The 22,473-nt window shown below is 41.6% G+C and overlaps 1 protein-coding gene across 1 annotated transcript in view; it reads left to right on the top strand.

Annotated features, from left to right (window-relative positions):
- The first annotated feature begins 775 nt into the window (after positions 1 to 775).
- The window catches only part of DNAH3 (dynein axonemal heavy chain 3), a 188,767-nt gene continuing 167,069 nt past the window's right edge, over positions 776 to 22,473 (top strand). The window contains exons 1-10 of the mRNA XM_060033062.1: positions 776 to 805; positions 4,904 to 5,008; positions 5,551 to 5,785; positions 8,558 to 8,630; positions 8,898 to 9,072; positions 10,896 to 11,085; positions 12,559 to 12,754; positions 16,780 to 16,905; positions 18,090 to 18,285; positions 19,990 to 20,169. Of these exons, the coding sequence (XP_059889045.1) occupies positions 776 to 805; positions 4,904 to 5,008; positions 5,551 to 5,785; positions 8,558 to 8,630; positions 8,898 to 9,072; positions 10,896 to 11,085; positions 12,559 to 12,754; positions 16,780 to 16,905; positions 18,090 to 18,285; positions 19,990 to 20,169 (1,506 nt within the window). The remainder of the gene's footprint in view (positions 806 to 4,903; positions 5,009 to 5,550; positions 5,786 to 8,557; positions 8,631 to 8,897; positions 9,073 to 10,895; positions 11,086 to 12,558; positions 12,755 to 16,779; positions 16,906 to 18,089; positions 18,286 to 19,989; positions 20,170 to 22,473) is intronic.

The following is a 22,473-nucleotide window of genomic DNA, read 5'->3' as shown; positions in this document are numbered from 1 at the left end:
GACCTGTCTGACTCTAGGGCCCAAGAATTTAACCACCACTCTGTGTGCATTTAGGCCCCTCCAAAGGCATAACCTCTTGTTGCCATTCACCTCGTGGATCATTGCCATTCACCCTCCTGTCACCGAAACTTCCTGCTGGACAGCTGACCTACAGCAAAGGGACACAAAGGGACCTGGACACAAAGCTGAGTCAAGACCAGTCTTGTATCTGGGCACAACAGAGGCCCCTCCTTCCCTAGCAACAGACACTGAAGCCTTGTGACTGGCCCCAGGACCTGGGTACAAGCTCCTCCAGTGTTAAAAATAACCTGAGAGGAGGAGAGAGAAGAGTTCAGGCTGCCAGGGGGAATGCTTGGTGGGGTGCTTCCTCCCTCTTCTCTGTGTTAGCATGTAACTCTGCTTCAGTTTTTTCTCTACAGTGGAGTCGGTGTATTCCTGGAAAAGTTCCAAGGGAGGTGCTGCTCAGGGGATGGGAAGAGTGGCCATCACAGGGAAGCTGCAGCACAGAGCCCAGCAGAGCCCCAAGGCTGCTCCTTCATTCTCTAGCTTCCCTTTCTCTCCTCTTCTACCTGGAAACTCCTCAGGGGGCTGAAGTCCATGACCTCAGAGAGGCAGCCCTGTGAACAGAGCTTTCAGAACATCTGGAAAGTTCCGTAATCTGTGTCATCCCCATTATGCTATAAGGAATTTCAGAGCCACTGATAGGAGAGGAAGAAACTGAGAGCTCTTTGTTCCTTTTTTAAATATTTTTATAGGTCCAGTTAGAATGGAGAACATGAGTGATGTGGATTGCTCATCTCAGAAGGTAAGTATGAATTTTAAGGTGTATTTCTTTTTTCATACCTGTAGTATTTTCAACATGTAGGGAAATTGGAAGTGGGTGGGAAGGGGATGTTTCAGTCATAAACCAATTGCCGTGTTAGATCTCCTTGACCAGGCATATATGTTAATCAAATAATGTCCTTGAATTATGCTTTGTTCTGAATTAGGCTTTTGGACATCTTCAGGTTTTGCTGAGAAAATTTCAGGAATAGACACCTTTCTTTCCCTTCCTTTTCAAGGCCATTAGACCATATGTTCCATCCAGCAGTTCCCAGCACTGGAGGTACATATATAAGAATATACTGGGGAGTATCTTGAAAATGTAGAGACTTGGCCTCACTCCCAAAGATTCTGATCTCAAAGGTCTGGAGTGGAGCCCTGCAGTCTGTATTTTTAGCTAAGACTCTAGTGACTCTGCTGTTGCAGGTCCTTAAGTGAGCATTTGGAAACTGCTTCCGTGAAGGACTTGCAAACATCACATGTAGTCAGAAATAAGCACCTGAAAGTAACAGTTCTACCCCATCTAGGTGCCAGAATCTTGGTGGAGAAGCCAAGATCCACTACGTTGCCATACATTGAAGTGTATGGCGCATTTTACACTGCAGAGGAGCATTTTAAACCAAAACTTTGTAAAATTAAAGTGGATTTGTTGATAATTACTGAGCCCACCCCCTGAAATGGAAATGCTCTGCAATTTACCAGAGAGAACACTTACGCATTAGTATTTTTAACAAACCGTTTTGGGGTAGCCAGGTAGTTCTTACAAAAATCTCCATCTCTTTCACCTTGAAGGTGCCACAGAGGATTCTTAACCAGGTGTGTTCAAGAAAACTCTCTTTGTTTTATGAATTGATTTCTAGATCTGCTAATCTTGTATGTGTCCCATGTGTCCCTGTCCCATGAACTGAGCTGTTTTCTGCTATCATGGTTTAATGGCTCTGTGTGTATAAGTCTTAGTCTGTGCCTATGAACTAGCTTAAAGTTTAATTTGTTCTTCAGCGGTTCTGCTTCTCTCCATTGTGCTCTGCAAAATGCTCAATGTTAGTTTGCTTTCTTTTTTTAATATAAATTTATTTATTTTATTTTATTTATTTATTTTTGACTGCATTGGGTCTCCGTTGCTGCGTGCGGGCTTTGTCTAATTGCAGTGAGCGGGGACTACTCTTCGTTTAGGTGCGTGTGGTTCTCATTGTGGTGGCTTCTCTTGTTGCGGAGCATGGGCTCTAGGCATACGGCCTTCAGTAGTTGTGGCTTGCAGGCTCTAGAGCGCAAGCTCAGTAGTTGCAGCACACGGGCTGAGTTGCTCTGCAGCATGTGGGATCTTCCCGGACCAGGGCTCGAACCCATGTCCCCTGCATTGGCAGGCGGGTTCTTAACCACTGTGCCACCAGGAAAGTGCCTAGTTTGCTTTCTTGCAAAATGTTGTTTTCTTTCTTTATTATCCCAAGAATGGCTTTTCTCTTTATATGATGACTCAGCTGCCTCTGTGTCTATCTCTTGGATGACCATCTCTCAGTATGGAGGGACTTAACATATGATTCAGTCTGGCTCAAACCCAAAAAGGAATCTATGGGCTCAAGAAATTGAGAAGTCCAAGTTGGATCCTGGGGTCCAGTTGATGTCATTGGGAGTCTGTCTTTGTCCTTCTGGTGCTTTGCTTTCTTTTATGTTGGCTTTAATCTAAGGAAGACTTTTTTCACATAAGGCAAAGATGGCTGTTGAGAGTACCTCTTTCTCAATGGCACTACCAAAAGTGTCAGGAATGATTGTGATTAGCCCAGCTTGGGTTACACACCTATCCCTGAACCAATCACAGTGTCTAGGAGGAGAGAGTATTCTGACTGACCAGACCTATATCACATGCTCTACCCTGGACACAGGCTGGAAACTATACAGCATGGACAGAAATTGGAGTAGAGCTAGTTATGTCCACTAGGGCTCTATTCTGCCTGTTTTGCTGGGAAGAGTAACTTCCCAGTATATGTCAGGGCTGAAATCAGGTTTACCCCAACCATAAGCAGAAGCATGAATGCTAAGCCACCTCCAGAATAATGTTAATATTCTCCTCAACTGCAAAAGAGTCTCCTCAACTGTAACTTACTCAAGATGTCTGAAATTTGTGGTGTTTGCTTGTTGTTCTTTTAATGAATAGTTTTATTTGAAACAGATTTAAAAGCTAGGCCAAGGGAAAGATTTCCACTGACCACAAAACCTTCTCGCTTGCAAAGACAAAATGCAGACAGCCCTAACTTATCAATCAGTATATGTCAGTATATGTCCCAGTCACATCTGGGATCCTGAAGGAAACCATGAATGACTTCATTTCCCTGAAAATACTGCTGCCAAAATCTGGATGGTATAGTACCCATTTTGGATGGCCAGGTTCCTTTCAAGTTGATGCTGAGTTTTTCGTTTTGTTCACCTCATCAGTGCAGATCTGATATTAATTTCGCTAGTGAAAGAGAAGGCTCTTGGAGATGATTCATCGATTCTTAGATCCTTGAAATTGAGGTCAAGAGCAGAGAGACAGGCACAGTGCTAAGCTGAAAACAACAGGGTCATCTTGTTTAAGGTGGAGCCTGAGCATCCCCATGTTTAATAAAGTTCTGTTAGTGGGTCTGAAATTTTTGAAAACCACTGAATTAGGCCATTAGATCAGTGAACCTATTATGTTTTTAAAACTCCCAGGCTCAGTATGCGTTTTGTTTAAGAGTTTGCATGTTTTTGTTTAATTTTAACATCAACACATTCCCAAAGTAATTTGCCGTGTAAGTGATACTTGCCATTTCCAGTGTGTTGGGATGCTGAGTGATGTGTACTTAAAAGCACCTCTGGGGACTTCCCTGACGGTCCAGTGGTTAAGACTTCGCCTTCCGATGCAGGGGGTGCGGGTTCAATCCCTGGTCGGGGAGCTAAGATCCCACGTGGCTCATGGCCAAAAAACCAAAACATAAAACGGAAGCAATATTGTAACAAATTCAATAAAGAGTTTAAAAATGGTCCACATCAAAAAAAAAATCTTTAAAGAAATAAAAGCACCTCTGTGTGGCTAGTATGTGTTACCTATCCTCTGTGAGCCTTGGTTTCAGCTAGAACATGGGTATAAAAAATCTCCTAAGTGCCTGGTGCATAACGTTTAGAATGATGGCAGATGTCATTGTTGTTAATGTTATTATTTTATGAGGTTGAGTCATCAGTGAGGGATTGGTTGGGGCATGGGATGGCTAATATCTGATTCATATACCCCCTATGTCTCTACCTTCAGTTACCCTGCATGACTTAATTTGCTGACCCAGATAAATCAAATCTGTCCAATAATGTCTCATCTTACACAGTCATTGCCTCAGGTGAAAAATCACAAAGAGCCAAAATTATACTTGCAGATCCATTAAACCACCTTTAAAGTGCTGTGTAGCAACACCTCTCAGTAAGTCCAGCCCAGAAGTTTTCCTCCATCACAGCCCCAGATGAAGTAGTTGTCTTGCTTATAGTGGCTGGGTGTAGGACAGAAACACACACAGCATTGCTCAACACTGAAATCACCTTCAACTCTGAGGTGAAAAGGCACCGGGAACTGAGAGTGGCAGTGGGAGCCACGGGTTCACCTCTGTCTGAGGCTCACTCTCTGAATGGCATGGTGGACCTACATGCCCACACTCTTTAAATGATACTTTTTCTTTCCACAGGAAGCACAGAGTTACTTATGCCACTGCATAAGCAAATTTCTATTTGGAATTTTGCCAATGTGAAATGCAAGAGTCAGTTTCTTAAAGTCAACCCCTTTAATTACAACCCAGGGTAGGGCACCTGGAGGTGCCCTCAGATTTGGGCTCTTCCCAGGGGAAAAAAAAAAAATACCTGAATTTGCTCACTGAAGTGTAGCCAAGGAGGAGATGCTAGAGGAGAGACATTAACAAGTAAGAAATGAAACCTACACAGTGGATAGGGGTGAGAAGGGTGCTGTATGGCAGAACTTTGTGCCTAAAACCTTTCCTGAGGACCTTTTTACTCCTTATCAACCTCAGAAGCTTGGAAATCTTTCCTAATTCCTGAAGAGTGGCTTTGTGTCTGTTTCCCACAGATCCACAAAAATGACTCGATACATCACATGAGCCACTCCCAGATGCGGCCAGAGTTGCCGCCTCTGCCTGCTTCTTCTAACGAGGAACCATCTGAACTCTATCAGGTATGTTCACCTGGCTGCTACTCTTCTGCTGGTACTAGTTTGGGGGCAAACAGTCAGACTTGACAAGTGGCATTAGAGGCCTTGGTCATTTTTGCCACTGGAAGAGGCTACAGCACCATGGGAGAAAGCTGTGCAGTAACACAAAGGTGAGTTAGAATCTGGCCTTCTCACTTACCTGCTGCATTATTTAAACTCTCTGAACTTCTCCATATTCAGCTGTAAAATGAGAACAGTTATTTCTACCTTATAGCCACGTCCATAGCCATAAAGACAGTAGATGTAAATTATCTGATCACAAATTTACTGAATATTGAAAGCAAGCTGTCATCCTTGTCATCAGAAATCATGCTCACAATGGTCAGAGAAGTACAGTTGGTGTCCAGTCCGAAAGTATTTGCACTCAGTGTGCAGAAGGTAGAGCCCCCGTGTAAGGCATGTGGGATGCCATGAGTCTCAGTGTGAGTGGAGCCTGGCCCTAAGGAGCCCAGGCCCCCCGAGTGATGTCCCTCATCATGTGTCACTGTGCATTTCTTCCCTTGTAGACAGTCATGTTGCACAGCCTTTACCCACCCTTGATGCAACGCACATCATGGACCCTGGCTGCACCCTTCAAAGAGCAGCACCACCACAATGGACCCAGCAACTCCATTGCCAACAACTACTCCTTGATGGCCCAGGACCTGAAGCTGAAGGACCTGCTGAAGGTCTACCAGCCCGTCACCATCAGCGTCCCCAGGGAGAAGATTGTTCAGGGGCTGCCATTAGGTATTTCTGGCTGTGTGCCATACCCACTCAGAATAGGGCTTTGGAGTGAGATTTCTAATCCGGGGTTTTAGTCCTGGCTCCACCTTTTGCTGCACCTAACTTTGGGTAACCTCATGGAGCCTCAGTCTCCTCATCTCTGAAATGGGAATGACTGTAATGGCTAGCATGACATTTACCATACACCAAGCACTGCTCCATGTGCTTCTTGTTGATTGCTGCATAACACGTTACCCCCAAACTTAATAGTTTAAAACAACTACCATTTGTTGTCTTACAGTTTCTGTCAGGAATCTGGGCATGGCTTAACTGGCTCAGAATCTCTCACAAGTGTACAATCAAGGTGTCAGCCAGGGCCACAGTCATTGAAAGGCAACTAGGGAAGGGTCCTCTTCCAATCTCACTCACATCCCCCACTGCCTGTTGGCCATAAACATCAGTTTCTTACCATATGGGCCTATCCATAGTATAGTTCACAATATGACTTCTGGCTTCCCTTAGAGGGAATGAGGGAGAGAGCAAGAGAGAGAAGAGTGCCAGCAAGATAGAAGCCACTGTCTTTTTAGAACTTAAATTTGGAAGTGACATCCTATCACTTTTGCCATCTTCTCTTTGTTAGAAGTGAGTTGGTAGGTCCCGCCCACACTTAAGAGGATTACACAAGGGCATGATTCCAAGAAGTGAGGATCCTTGGGGACCATCTTGGAAGCTGCTTACCACAGTACTTTATATGTATGAATTTGTTTAGTCCCGCTGGGTACACCTATATCTGCTTAAGGATATCCCTTAGTAGTTCTTGTTAGAGGTGTGTTGGAGACTTTCAATCTGCCTGCTGTCTCAAACTCATTATCATGTTTTTCTTTATCCTCTCTGCTGTGTCTCGGTGAATTCCTCAAATATATCTTCCAGCTCACTAATTTGCTCTTCAACTATGTTCAGTCTTGAGTTTAACGTGTCTAATGAATGGGTTTTGTTTTAATGACAGTATCTTTTTGTTTTCAGATTTCCTAATTGGTTCTATTTATGAGGACCACACTTGCCAATTTATTATTCTATTCTCATGGACATAGCCCTTCCAATATCAATCACTTGGAGGATCTTAAACATTTATTTTAGAGAATTATTAGTATTGCTGTATCATTTCCATTTTATAAATATGTCCCTCAATTTTTGAGTTTATTTGCTATCTTTCTTAGTATTGGTTTTTCTCATGTGTTATGGGATTTTAGTTTGCAGACTTATATTGAGAGTTTTTCCCTTTCTTGCTACATGCATTCCCCATTGGTTGAGGTATAATACACATACAATAAAATGCACAGATCTTAAGTGTTCAGTTCAATGAGTTTTGACAATTGTTTACACCATATAGCCACCACCCAAATAAGATATAGGGTATTTCCATCACTAGAGAAAGTTCCCTTGTGCTCCTTTCCCATCAGTTCCTTCCTCTACCCAACACCATCCCACCCCAGGGTAACCACTTTCTGATTTCTGTCACCATAGGTTAGTTTTGGTTGCTCTCACATATAAATGTACTCAAACAGTGTATTCTTTTGACATACCTTTTAAAATCTTGCCTTTTTCCCTTATGCCTTCATCTGGCATCTTGGACCCCAAATTAGTACCAGATCTTATATTGGTGGCTTAGGACTCCCGTCCTAAGGTGATGTTTGGGGATTGTAGATCTGGTCCCTGAGGCGATGTCAGGCTTGGCCTAGATATTCCCAGCCTTTCTTTGCTCTCTGTGGCCACCATGTGAATTGAGGATAACAAGTGCTTTATCTGCATGACAGTGTTGCTGTCTTTTCGGCGTGTCTTGGGTAGGGCAGCCCTGGCTTCATGCTGTGAGCCTACCTGCAGTCCCCACAATCACGGTATGTTTTGGGTTCTGTTATTCCCCCCAGGTATCAAACACCTAACTACTTCTGCCTGCTTCTGGAGCCAGAAGCCAAGTTTAAGACTTTTAGTTCACAATGTGTTTATTTTTAGTCCACACAGAAGAGCATCTTTTCGAACAATGCACTGTCTTTTTAATTTTAAAGAATATTTTTTCTATTATTATATTTGGAGTAGGTTGAGGAAATTAAAGTATGAACTCAAAATACATCTTAACCAAGAGTCTTCAATCCTCTGATTCCCTCAAAATGTCAAATTCATATTAGTATGTCTTTAACATGTCTCTATGACATGTTAGTTTCCTTAGGCTAGAATCTTAAGCAAGTATCCAGTTAAAGTATAATAGTAGAGTTTTATATTACTTGTTGAATTTATTTATCACAAATGATATTTATTGTAATACCTTCTGTTTATTACAAATGACATCAGTTTTTCTATTTGCAATAATTATATTTATTGCAAATGATACTGGTTTTTCTACTTGTGATAATCATAATATTTCCTTTAAAATAAATATATTAGATTTAAAAGTCTGAATCTATTTAAAGAAAAATATTAAGCAGTAATACACCTGATGTTTAGAAAATAGAGCATATAGGATTGGGGAGTGAATTGAGCAATTATTAATACTTGTCCAATGTATGGGATAACAGAAGGTATGCTCATCCCCATTTCACAGTTGGGGAAGCTGAGGCTTGGAGTGATGGTCACTTCTTCAGGGTCACACAGGTAATTAGTGGTACAGGGCCCACATCACCTGCGTCATCCCACCACACCAAGTCCACCCCGCTTAGTGTTCTCCTGCACTACCCTGAGACTGGCATCCCTGTGGACAGAGGACCGCCCAAGGCCACTGCTCATCACTGATGTCTTTCTTCTCTACTGTTCTAGCAAATAAAAGCTCATCAGAGCCTAACAAGAAGAAAATGAAGTTCTCCCCCAAAGACAAAGAGGATCTCACTGGGTAAGGTGTCCCTATGGGCACAGGGGATTGCAGGACACTGGGCTGAACCGAAGAAGGCTGTGGTCTCTTGAAAGCCATGCTCTGCTTCTTGACTTTAAAGCGTTCCTGGATACCTAGTTACTCATGTTTTTTTTCCCCAACAGTCCTCTTAATCCAATTTTTTGAGGCTCTAAATAAAAATAAATTAGCCAACTAAGCAAAACCAACACTAACAAATCTATGAGGTGTTCCATGGAACCAAGGACTGAGCTTGTGTCTACTTTTCAGGACGAGGTTGGCCCGCAGCACCTCAACCTCTTTACCTATGAGGACGGAGGTGGTGACATCTTTGACTCTCCCAGGAAGCAGACCAATGAGTCCAGAAGAACAGATTGATGTGATGTTACAGCAGGAGATGGAAATAGAAAGTCAAGAAACCAAACCAACTGAATCAGACTTGGAGGTACATTCTTATTGCCTCCTTTCTCTCAATTTGCTAAGTATTATTCTTGGCATCTCAGTGATTCTAAACTGGAGAAAAACAGCAGAGTCACCTAGGGAATGTTTTAAAAATACTGAAGTCCAGACCCCGTGACAGACTACTGAATGAAGGTGTGCGTGCCTGAATTCTCTGCTCTAGTAAGTCTTAGAAATCGGTGCCTTTGGGTCCTCGTAGAATGTAGGTTACGGAATGGTGACCCATAGGCTGGGGTTGCCAGATTTTGAAAAACAAAAATAAAACAAAAAACAAGACACCAGTTAAATTTGAATTTCAGATAAACAATGAATAATTTTTTAGTATAAGTATATCCTAGTGCATCCTGTATTTTATCCGGCAACCCTACCATAAGATGAATTTGGCCTATAGATGTGTTTTGAAAATAAAGGAAATCTCACATAAGCTAGATTTCTTACCTCTCTTGAAAAAATTAAAATATTTGAAGCAGAACAGTAGCCACTTCCTTTAGATGAGAAATACATTCTCTGGTTTGTCAGTCTCCACAATTCCTTATTATTTTCTTATGTACAGCCAACTTTCAGTTATTAACATTACCTGCTTGGTCCCAGGTAGACTTTTGAGCTTCCAAACCCCTGTCTTAAAAGAACAAATAGCTTGCGAATTTGTAGTGTATAGTAAAATGATTAATAATAAAAACCCATAGTGACTGAGCATGTGCTATTAGCAAAAGTCCATGCTAAACCCTCTAGGTGCTTGACCCCATTCAAGACCTAGGGACTATGGTTATTCCTATTGTCCAGTTGTGGAAATTGGGGTGGGAACTGATTAAGTAACTTGCTCAAGATTATACAGTCAGTAAGAGGCAAAACTAGAACTTAGACCAGGTCTGGCTGATACTGACATCTCTGTGCTCTTAGGAGCTACACAGCATTTCTCAAACTTGCCTGAAAATAAGAATCACCTGGGGTGCTTGCTAACAAGTCCCAAATGCCCTAGCAGGGGGCCTGTGAATCTGCATTTAACAGGAGCCTCTCTCCTCACCCCACACAGTTCTTATAATGAGGGAAGTTGGGAATTTGTCCTGTATTAAGGTTGAAGAGATGTAAGCTCAGCCTCTTCTGACCACAGACAATTGGCACTGAAGGTCAAATCTGATTTCAAACCCTTTCCTATACTTTGTGCTTCTTATCCATCTGAAATTATTCATTTCCAGAGCCACTCAGCCATCTAGCAGCTTAGAGGCAAGCCCTAAATAAACCAAACTTCCTAACGTCACCAGGTCCCACTGGGCATTTTTGTTCAGTTCCTGTGTTTGTGTGGCTTTTCTAAACTCAAAAGTCCCATGGTTGGATTAGAAGAGCTAACTCCCAAGTCTCACTCAGGCTTGGGGGTTTTTCCCCATGGACAGCTACAAGCCACAGGATCAAGTGCTTTCTTTGTATAGGAGCATTGTTGTTGAGGAGAGTGAATTATTTGAGTCCACTTGAGGAGCTTGTCATTCCTCTTCTTAAAGCTCACCAGATAATGCCACCTCCATCCCTGGCCTCAGTCCTCCTTCCACTGTTCCTATCTGCGTGGCGTTGGACAAGTCCTTCCTTATACCACGCTGAGATCTCTCTGGCTTTGTTTGACTCCTCCAGAGTCATGGGGAATACTCGCCAATGATGTATTGCAATGAGTGTGAAGTCACAGGCCCAGGAGCAAGTGACGGATGGAGATAGGTGCTGTATGAACAGGGTCCCTTGGTGGCTGACAGGTGTGGGCAAGTGGGCGCAGTTAGCCAATTGATGTTGATCATTTTCTTGTTGGTGGTTTGTTTACGGAAGAGATACTATTACTATTTGACCAATGGAGTCCAGAAAGACATGATTGCCCCCCAGGAGGATGAAGTGATGGTTCGGATTTCAAAGCTGATTTCTAACACACTGCTGACAAGTCCCTTCCTGGAACCCCTGATGACTGTCCTTGTGGAGGAGAAGGAAAATGACTATTACAGTAGCCTCAAGAAAAGCATTGGTAAGGCTGGGCATAAATGGGACAGGGGTTCCTATGTGGAGGGCACCTTCTTTCCTCTCTCTGTCAGTCCTTCACCCTGGTTACTCTGAAAATGCCAAAAACACTGTTGAACTTTTCATCCAAATGCTCCCCGCCACCATCACTCATGTCCACACCAGTACGTACCACACTTTAATGTGCATCTATGTAACCTAAAGATCTTGTTAAAGTGCAGATTCTGATTCAGTAGAGTTTGGGAGAGGCCCAAGATTCTGCACTTCTAACAAGCTCCCAGGTGATGCAGGTGCTACTCAGGTGCTACTTACTCTAAGTAGCAACACTAAGAAGTAGGGGCCTACTCACATTTAAAATCTAGTTCAAGACCTGCCTCTTCCCTCAAGTATTTTGATCTCTGCAACCCTCAGTGATGACTCCATCCTCTGCATTCATAGCACTTCTTGTTTCTACTTTCAGCTCATCCCACTTTGGAACTTCTCCCGTGCCACTGTTTCTCTTTGGCTATTTAACACTGGCATTGTCTTTCTTATGGGTCTCAGCTCTCTTATTAGACATCAGCTGATGTATCATCAATCCTCCCTCCCTTCATATTTAGCCCCATGTCTCGTGCACACAGTAGGTCGTTGGGAAATGTTTGATGATGATGGTGAATAATGTGAGAAACACATCAAAGGGGAGAGGTGATCATATTAGTTCCCCAGCTTCCCATTTTATCTGGAACACAGCTATACTTACCAAGTTGTTATTTTTAATTTCTTAATTAACCTTCTAATGGTGTCAGTGTAATGGCGCCTTGTCTGCTATAGGCTAGAACCAAACTTATAAGGATAACCATGTCAAGCCCTTCAAATTTCAGCCTCAACCTACTTCTCCAGTCTTACCACCTTGAACTCTACCACTTGTACCTGTTATTTCTGCCACAGAATGACTCGCAGCACCTTGAGTATATTATACAAAAGTCATGGAACCGCACTTCTTATCCTTCAGACAAAATCCTACTCATTCTTTATGACCCGGCTTAAATGGTGCTTCCTCTGTGACGCTTTTGCCAGTCCTTAGCACGTGAAATATTTGGCCACTAAATTTCCATTCATAGGTATCTGATGTCATCCATTGTGTTTATTTTTTATGTAACTATTTTGGTGTGAGAAATCAGTTAATGAGTAATGAGGTATCAGCAAATACTAATTCACTGATATGCATAATGCTAGATATCCTAACAGGACTCGACTCCAGATTCGAAGTACTCCAGACTGTAAAGTTATATTCCGCTTTCCCTGAAATATCTCACATACCAACAGAGTGGAACCTCCCCAATTTAGTTATACCCAGGAGATTACCACTGACCTTGTAAATGAGGGAGCATTTCCAAGTGTAAATGGACAGAGGCACATTTACCTTTAAAGTGTTGACGCTAAGAGCACAGAGTGTTCAAGGTCCCTGCTTCATAACAAGTGTTTGCCCTGTTGGTTATAGTTGATTACATCCTCATGGATCCAATGGAGAGGAAAAGACTGTTCATCGAGAGCATCCCCCGAGCATTTCCTCAAAGAGTGATCCGGGCCCCTGTGCCCTGGCACAGTGTCTACAGGAATGCCAAGAAGTGGAACGAGGACCATCTGCACACAGTGAACCCCATGATGCTCAGCCTGAAACAGCTGTGGTTTACCGAGTAAGAAGTGCTTCCCGTCCCTCTTCTTCCCTTTCTTTATTGCTTCCACACATAAGAAATCATCTTATGTGGGAGTAGCCTTGCCCTTGAAGTAAAATGACAAACTTCCCAGACCCAGAGTGCAGTACGAACAGCAAGTGACAACTCTCCATGCAGGGCTAAGTGGCCCTCCTTTGTGCCTTCACAGCACCCAGTGCCTGTCTGTAGGCACTGGAGCATACTGGTTAAGAGCACTCACATGGAGCCGGCCTACTCAGGTCCGCCTCTAGCTGTGCTGCTTCGTAAGCAACATCCTTATCTCTAAATTTGGGATAATAAGACTTCCTACTTCATAGTGTTGGTAGGAGGGATAACTAATTTAATACCTGCAAAGTACTTAGAATAGTGCCTGATGTAAGTAGGTGTTAATTAGACCTCCATTATGAAATGTATCACACTGAATGATAATTATATGTTTACGACTTTGACTCTCTCTAGCCTATGAAATGTATGGGGGCTTGAGTCTTTTTGTTTTTTTCCTTTCCAAATTCTTTTTAAAAATTTATTTTATTGAAGTATAGTTGATCTACAATGTTGTGTTAATTTCTACTGTATGGCAAAGGAATTCGGTCACACATGTATATATTCTTTTTCATATTCTTTTCCATTATGGTTTATTACAGGTTTATCTAACATAGTTCCCCGTGCTATATAGTAGGACCCTGTTGTTCATCCATTCTATATATAATAATTTGCATCCACTAACCCCAAACTCCCACTCTGTCCCTCTCCCACTCTCCCTCCCCCTTGGCAACCACGTCTGTTCTCTATGTCTGTGAGTCTGTTTCTGTTTCATAGATAAGTTCATTTGTGTCATATTTTAGATTCCACATATAAGTGATATCATCTGATATTTGTCTTTCTCTGTCTGACTGACTTCACTTAGTATGATAATCTCTAGTTCCATCCATATTGCTGCAAAAGGCATTATTTCATTCCTTTTTATGGCTGAGTAATATTCCATTGTGTGTGTGTGTGTGTGTGTGTGTGTGTACCACATCTTCTTTATCCATTCATCTGTCAATGGACATTTAGCTTGTTTCCATATCTTGGCTATTGCAAATAGTGCTGCTGTGAACATAGGGGTGCAGATACCTTTTCAAATTATAGTTTTGTCTGGATACATGCCCAGGAGTGGGATTGCTAGCTCATATGGCAACTCTATATGTATATTTTTAGTTTTTTGAGGTTATGCCTTTATGTAACTCAGGGCCAGCACAGGGTTGGCAAACAGTAGTCTCAGTTATATTCATCAGTGACTAAATTTACCACAGGTCTTGGTAGAAGTCCAGAGGAGGCAGGAGCCACTTTTTTTCTCTTTCATTTTCCTAAATTGTTATTCACATACTTTAAAATTCACCCTTTTGAAGTGTACAATACAGTAATTTTGAGTATACTCACAGATTTGGGCAACTTTCCTGAAAATATTGGGAATATTTTCATTATCCCTGAAAGAAACCCTGTACCCATTAGCAGTCACTCTCTCTTCTCCCTTCCACTCAGCCCCTGGCAATATTAATCTGCTTTCTGTCTCCATGGATTTGCCTACTTCGGATATTTCATATAAGTGGAATCATACAATACGTGGCCTTTCATGTCTGGCTGCTTTCGCTTAGCATCGTGTTTTCAAGATTCATCCATATTGAAGCATGTATCAGTACTTCATTCCTTTCTGTGGCTGAATAATATTCCATTTTATGGCTATACCACATTTTGTTTATCCATTCATCAATTGCACTGGGAAGAAAGACTGATTTTTTTTATGAACCCCTCAAGAAGGGGTGTGAATCCTGGTGGGAGAATGAGGCCACCAGAGTTCACCAAAGGCAGGCTAATGAAATGATGAGCTGCCACCATCTGGGTTTTTTATTAGAAAAATTAGAGGCCGGTATGTTTATGTAATTTTGATTGGGTGAACTTAATCAGTACCTCAGATATTTTGTTTGGGGAGGATCTATAGCTGTGAATGTGTTTAGTCTTTGGAGAGCCTTGTTACTTGGATAACTTACTTGTTTTTTCACATTCTTAGTTTTACCTATTTTTAAAAAGGAATTGCAGGTGGGGTCAACCTAGGACAGAGCCCACCAATGATAAGAAATAAACACATTCCCTCTTTGAACTGAATTCAGTTTTCTAAGGCATTGGAGGTGCTAGTAAGGACATTGGGGGAAAAAAGTAATTTTTTGATGAGGCAGAAGTATATAATAATAATTTATAGAAGAGTAATAATTTATAGAGTGGGCTCTGAAACCAGACAGCCTAGGTTCTGGTTCTTGCTCTGTTTCTGATGAACTGTGTGATTTGGGGAAGTTAAGCTTTCTGGACCCCTGTTTCTTTATATGCAAAATGAGAATTATAACAATACTCCCCTCATGGGATTGTTGGGTGAAGTGCTTAGAACAGTGCTTGGCATACAGTAGTTGTTCAATAAATGAAGATACTGCTTTAACTACAAGCATGTTTAAGGCCTCAAAAAATAAATTAACCTAGAAATTAACAAGAAAGTCAGTCACAGGACTGGTAAAATTGCCAGAAGTTCAGTACCAAGAGGATGTACACGTGAATCTAATTTGATCATATAGTGAAGATGACAAATTATTGAACATATAGCTTCTACTATAAGAAGGATTCTTATCACTTGCTTTTCATGGTTCCCTGAAGAAGATTATATAGGCAACAAAGGCACAAAAGTGAACCAAAATCATGTAGGTTTTTGTCAGCTGAACCAAAAAATCATCAAGGAGAAAGATTTGTTAAGGAAATGCTACAGAAAAATATTCTTATATGACCTGCAGCATTTAGCTTTAAACATTTAAAGAGGTCACCTAGTGATCAGTGAAGGGTGAGGGGTTTAGGGGCCAGAATGAGGGTCGTGATCTGAAGAAAGAGTAGATTTTTCTGGCCAGTGTGGGAAGTTTTTTAGGATTGAACTAAAGATGAGTAACATAGTTATCGGGTTGTGACCAGGGCCATGCTGGAGTTGGATATCAAAGTGTGTGGAGAGTGAGGTCCTCAAATTCTGCTCTCCCCTAGCAGTGCTTTGTGACTGGCCAGACAAGATGAAGACTAAGTTCACCACCTCCACCAAAAAGGAATAGAAATGTAGACTGCGGGATTTTAGAAGGATGAGGGAAAGTGCCTAATGGGTCATTACAGTGGATGATGAAAATGAGAAGCGAGAACTGAGGCAAGCTAAGAAAGTGAGCAAAGATCTAGTTTGGGAAGTTGTAGGCACTGATGATTTAAAAGACTGATTAATAAATGAATGAATAGGTGTCAGGAAGAGAAATGGTGGCCCTGTAAGCTAAAAAAGGCCTTGCGGAGTGTGGTAAAGGGCAGAACCTCCATTAATCTGAGAGAAATAGAAGGTAAGATTATCATCAGAGAGGGCAGGAAGAGATTCATGTCTTCATTTAACAAATATTTATTGAGTACCCGTACTATGTAAGGTGCTGTGCCAGGGATGCTGTGGGTGTCTCGGTGAGCCTGTCAGCTGTCGGGGGCAGGTCTATAGGGTTTTCTGGGCTCAGACCAAAGTGGACCTCCAAGTTGTTTTGAGTAGCTCACCCAGGGGCCACATTGAGGATTGAGTGGAACCCACTTGATCATGAAGGTGGTGCTTTGCTTGCCCTGTCCTCTGTGTCTTCACTGTTGGAAAGAGCTTTGATTTGTCCATTTGATATCCCAGTTCCCAGCCAGCCAAATTCCAGGTCAGTGTCAAAATCCCACTCCCCAGATGGATTACCCGGAGCAGGACACATAGGAAGGCTCAGTAATACCTGCTGAGTTTATCTACTCCTTGCAAGAGTTCTTGTGAACTATCCACTCCCTCCTCAGACTCCCAGATTTTTCAGATATAATTCGTTTTAATCTGTTTATATCTCCTCTCACTGAAAAATGAAAATATATTTCCTTTGAACCCATCGTACAAAGTTTGTTATAAAGCATCTGCTTAGCTTAGGAAGTTTTTCCCTCTCTTTCTGCAGATTTAAAGACCTCAGGTTTGTTCGAACAGCAGAATTACTGGCGGGAAAATTACCTCTGCTGCCTCACGAATATCAGGATGTCATCCAGAAACACTGCATGGAAGCACGCCAAATTCTTCTCAACAAGTCAGTATCTGGCCGCAGAATGGGGCTGTATCACAGTATCATAAATATCAAAAACTCTGTGAAGTGACAACGTATCCAACCTGGGGGGTGCACAGATTTTGCTGACTTCTCACTGACATCTTCCTCTGTTCTCTTCCTCCCATGTTCCCATCCCCGACAGCCTCTGTGCCTCCTCATGTACACTGATCTTTGACCCTCACTCCTGGTCTTCCTCTGCCTTTTTGAAACTCTCTCATTACCATTCCTCGTTAAGAGTACCACTTCCGTTCCCTCCCTCTGAAATCCTGTAGGCCTTGCTGGGTTATAGGACAGTGCATTTAAATGACTTGTGTTCAGGTGGCCCAGATAAATACCTGCAGGGTTCCAAGGATGGGAGTTTTTAGTCACTTAATTCTTTTTTCCTTTGCAAATACATGCAGGACTGTGTCCAGAGCCAGAGAAATTCCCTTATGTGAGATGATGGTGATAATACCTACCAACGGGTTTTTATTATCAGAGAAAATGTTTATACAATAGCTGGCATGTAGTAGCTATTAAATATAATGATTACATCTACAACTATGACTATTACCAGTACTTCTCTGACTGTTAGAATAGTACTTTTCTAGCAGTCAGAAAAGAGAAGTGATAGGGTGCGAATGCCCGTGGTTCCCACTGGGAATTAGAAATTGGGGGAAGTAGGATGAAAGGAACAATGAGGCATCCATTTCTTCTTTCGGTTTTCTAATTTCTGCTCTCAACTTCTGAGCAGCCACTGCCACACTGGAGTTTCTCCTCCCAAGTTTCCTTCCTTTTCTCCTCTTTCTCTTTCCCCCTATAAAGTCTCAATCAGAAAACAGACATCCGCCAGGGAGAGAAGTTGGAGAGAACATTCCAGTTCCTTATACCCCTTTACCCCAATCTCTGAATATAATGAAGAAACTATAGACACTTTCGTCTTTCAGCAGGACTGTTCACTTGGGTACTGCTAATGGGAGAATAGCCTCTCAATCCAAATCTTATTACTGTCTTCCCCAGAAAGGGATGTTGGCAGGTGAAGTGGCCAGGGATATGAAAGTACCAATTTGCAAAGCTGCTTAATGGGAAAGGAGCCATCTGCCTTGTTGTGGGGAGTGGGGAGTGGCTGAGAGGACTTCTTGGAGCTTGGAAGAGATTCTTAGTTAGACGCCCTGCTTTCTTTACAGATGGATCCCCACCTGTGCCCAGCTTTTTGTCTCCCAGAAGGAGCAGTGGATCCTTTTTGCTCCCAAGAGTGACTATGGCTCCTCTCGTCGCATTGAGGAATATTTTGCTTCTGTTGCATCCTTCATGTCACTCCAGCTCAGGGAGTTGGTCATTAAGTCTCTGAAGGACCTCGTTTCCTTTTTCTTGGTACACAAGGTATGTAGGGGACCAGCAGTAGACCCTTTGGAGTGGAATCAACTGAGATAGACTCAGGATTCAGTCACGTAAGGTCCTCAGCTGTTAGCCAAGCCAAAAAGTAAGATCTTGATTTGAACACATATCAGGTGATTATTAGCTTATAAAAATGATTTATTTAAACACACAGCAACCTTTCCTGAGATAATTACCTCCTACTATATTGGTAAAAATCTACAGAACTAGAGAAATTAAGAAAATTTAAAGAAAGGTTGAATAAAATGGAACGCATACCTCCTACAGTAGAGGGAGTGGTCACTTTTTCATCCTCTCTATTAAAAGAAGGGGTTGAAAACGGTTTGTTATCAATTTTTGGCTTGATATTTAGGGACTGTTGGGTGTGTTCATTGCAGATATTGGCTTTTGTTCTTCAGTCTTTGAAAGGGTACCTCTAAAAACAAAAGGCTTTATTGACCTAATAACTTCTCTCATGAAACTACTTCAGTGAAGTCTAGATAAAAACTAAAACACTAAGTCCTGGTTTTCAAAGCATCCCTTAAATTTAGATAACCTGGGAGATCAAGGAATATTCTTTTGGATTTTATATTATGTGCCATTTTATCTTAAAAAGAGCTATAAAATTTAAAATTGCCTGTTAGAAAAGGTTAAGTTCTAAGCATTTTTACAAATAGAGTAAAAATGAACAATTGCCCTTTTGCTCAAAAGGATGTAGAACCAATGCTGTTGAATTTAGACTGCACTGTTAGCACTCTACAGTGGACTAATCTATACATGTCATTGTAATCACCTACTGGCTAAGCAGAAGAAACTCAGATGTGGGAACAAGTCTCACTCTAAAATTCCACACAAAGGGAAAACTAATGTCTTCCTATATCTTAAAGAAAGAAATTTATGGGTATTTGGTACATAGTAGGCATTCAACTAATGCTTATCAATAATCCTTAAACCGATCTAGATATCTCTAGAATCAATTACTTGGACAAGTACTTTACAGCTGCCCCATGCCAATTTCATTAGGCACTGTAGTTTATGAAAGGTATTTTGTGTTACTAACCTGTGTTGGGAATTAGAAATATCTCCACACCAATATTTCTACTGCAGGAAGGTTGACAATTTTAGTGTCTAAAATATACTATATGCTAATTAGCAACTTCATGTGAGGTATACAGATAAAGTATTTATACTTGTGGATTCAGTCAACAAATTTTTATTGAGCACCTACAATGTACTAAATGATATTTTTGATATTTTGGAGGACGTAGATGGATCAGAGACAGATCCTGCCCTTAAGTTTAGTGTAGAGAAGATGTGCATGTAAATCTCACGAGAGAAAGATAAAATACCGTAAGGAAGTGGAAATATGGAAGTTCAGAAGTGGAAGATTATTTCTTGCTGGGGAACAGGGAGGCTTCCCAGGGGAGGGGATTTTGAGCTGAATTTTAAAGGATGGGGAGGATTTGGAAATACTGACAAAGGAATTTCCAAGCAAAGTAAACATACTGAATCAAAGCTTCGAAGAAGGGGGAGAGGGTGAACTCAGGTGGGCTAAGCCATACTTTGCCCTTATTTTAAATATGAACAGTGCATGGTACCTTTCATTTCCTTTTCTGGTGCCCATGTAGTACTATAAATGGGTAAGATTCACTCCCTTGATTCTAGAAGGTTCCATTTTGTAATAATTTCCGTATCTTATGTCTCCTGAAGGATGGGAATGATTTTGAGGAGCCCTACCAAGAGATGGAGTTCTTTATACCTCAGCTGATCATGATCAAGCTTGAAGTCAATGAGCCCATTATTGCCTTTAATCCATCTTTTGATGACTGCTGGGAATTAATACACAACTCTTTCTTGGAAATTATTAAGAACTCTAGGGGGATTCCCAAGGTATAGTATTCACTTAATTATTCATTTGTATTTTTATTCACATATTGAATAAAATATAGTTAAAATGGCTGCTTGTACAAGGTAGGGTTTTATTGATACTTTGGGAGATACATCCTGAGTACACCCACTTGACTCCCAGAAAGAGGATTTGGGCCTTCAAGAAATGTCCACACATCCCATTAACAAGGACACTAAGAGTTACTTTGTGAGAAAGTAGAGCTCCCCACATGATGCCAACCTCAAAAGGGCAGATGTGTCCCAAGCCATATCCATCCTGGGTTAATAATTCATGATGGATCAACTGCCGTGTACTTTGCCAAGAATTTTCATAAGACTGTGTCTAATTTAGTTCTTGAATTTCCATGTGTTTGTTTGTTTAACTCACTGTAGGCTTCTAGGGGAGAGATTAAAGCTTCCCTTCCTGGCCCAAGCCCTTTTCCAAGTTTCCTTTCCAGGGTGACATCACTTATCAGATTACAGACAGTTATTAGCAGACTTTTAGAACTGGGCAGGATCACCCACATGAGTGTGACTCTTTGGCATTCCATCTTCTGCCCCCTCTGGGTGGTTGGTGTGGCAAGAGGGCCGGTGTCCAGCCCCACATAGGGAAGGGACTTGCGGGGTGTTTCTCCCCTCCCCATCCCTCCCCCTCCCTCCCTCCCCATGCATTATGTATGATGCTTGGATGCTCTTAAGCACTCTTCTCTTTGCAGTCCTGTGCTTAGAGGGTTCTAAGAGCTCATGATTAGAGTCAGACTTTGTAGGGAAGCATGTGAAGCCACATGTTCCAGTTGATTTCACCAGAGAACTCTAAATTGGGGGTTTTGAACCAAACCAAGTCAGGCTAACAGGAAAACTGGATGTTCAGAGGGGGAAGAAACGTGGGCAGCTCTCCTACAAGCAGTATCCCTAGGAAGGAAGTGAAAGAGAAGACCCTGTAATTTGGAAGGATAAGTGTGGGGCTTGGAGACAGTTAAAGTACATACCACTCAAGTTCCCCTTCACTGCTGTTGATCAGCAAGGTTTGCAAGCAGCTGGGCTGGGAGAGCCCAGGGCTTATGTGGCTGCTGCTGCTAACAGCCTGGCAGGGGCTGGTAGTAGATTTAGTGGGTTGTAATGCCAAGAAGACATAGTCATAGGTCATAGTTTGTGCCAGGTTTGAAAGCTAGGCCCAAGTAAATGCTGATGATTCTACTAGACTATGAGAAAAAGCAGCCCCGGATCTGAATTCTCCATCTCGAGATGCCCATAGCACAGTCTGCCCCCCTGAACCCCTCACACTGTATTACCTCTGATCTGGGTAGTGACATTTTAAAAGAACAGTCCCTCAGGTTGAATATCTAAGAAGAACAGCAACAGATAGACAGTACTCCATCCCCTATCAGTCCTGTCTTATTTATGGTTAAAGATGAATTTTAAAAGTTGGAAAAAACGTCAGCATGAGATGTTTGAAAGTAGTACTCAAGTTGCAAAAGGAAAGCATATTTGTGAGAAAGTTACTAAAGGAAACCAAAGTAAATATTAGAAAATATTTGCCTTAGCAAAAAACTGAGAAAAACATGGATCTGTAATACTGACTGAAATGAAAAGAGGTGAATGAGAGACATAAATAAAAGGAAGCTGGATGAGATAAGGATTTTATAAAATTGAAAGTGCAATAAGCAGAATTTAAAACAGCATTAGCAGGGGATGCATTACTTTCATAATCATTATATAGATATATAAAACACATTAAATATACATAAATATATATACGTGTGTAAAATTATATATATGTAATTATATATTCCCCCTATGGAATGGAGTTGTTTTGGTAAGTCTCTCTCCTGATGGGAGAATTTTCTAACTCAAAGTGCCAGGGAAATGCCAAAGTTGGAGAAGTATACAGGAGAAAGCACTGAAGGTAATGACAAAACCAAGAAGTTTGGGATCAGAGAGCCATGGAGATAAGCAGATAGTAACAATAATTACCTGGAAAGAGCACTATTGTTCTTGGCTCGGTTTTACAGACTGCTCTGTGGGGCATAGGAGAAGCAGCCACATTTTTTTAAAGGTGTATTTAAAAAAATTTTTAATTGAAGTATAGTTGATTTACAGTGTTTCAGGTGTACAGCAAAATGATTCAGTTATACATATATGTGTATGTATTCTTTTTCAGATTCTTTTCCATTATAGCGTATTACAAGATATTGAATATAGTTCCCTGTGCTATACAGTGGGTCCTTGTTGTTTATCTCTTTTGTATATTGTAGTGTGTATCTGTTAATCCCAAATTCCAAATTTATCCCTCCTTCTCCATTGCCC

Source organism: Delphinus delphis, chromosome 15 (assembly GCF_949987515.2).
Source record: "Delphinus delphis chromosome 15, mDelDel1.2, whole genome shotgun sequence".
Lineage (NCBI taxonomy): Eukaryota > Metazoa > Chordata > Mammalia > Artiodactyla > Delphinidae > Delphinus > Delphinus delphis.
This window is presented reverse-complemented; position numbering and strand designations above follow the sequence as displayed.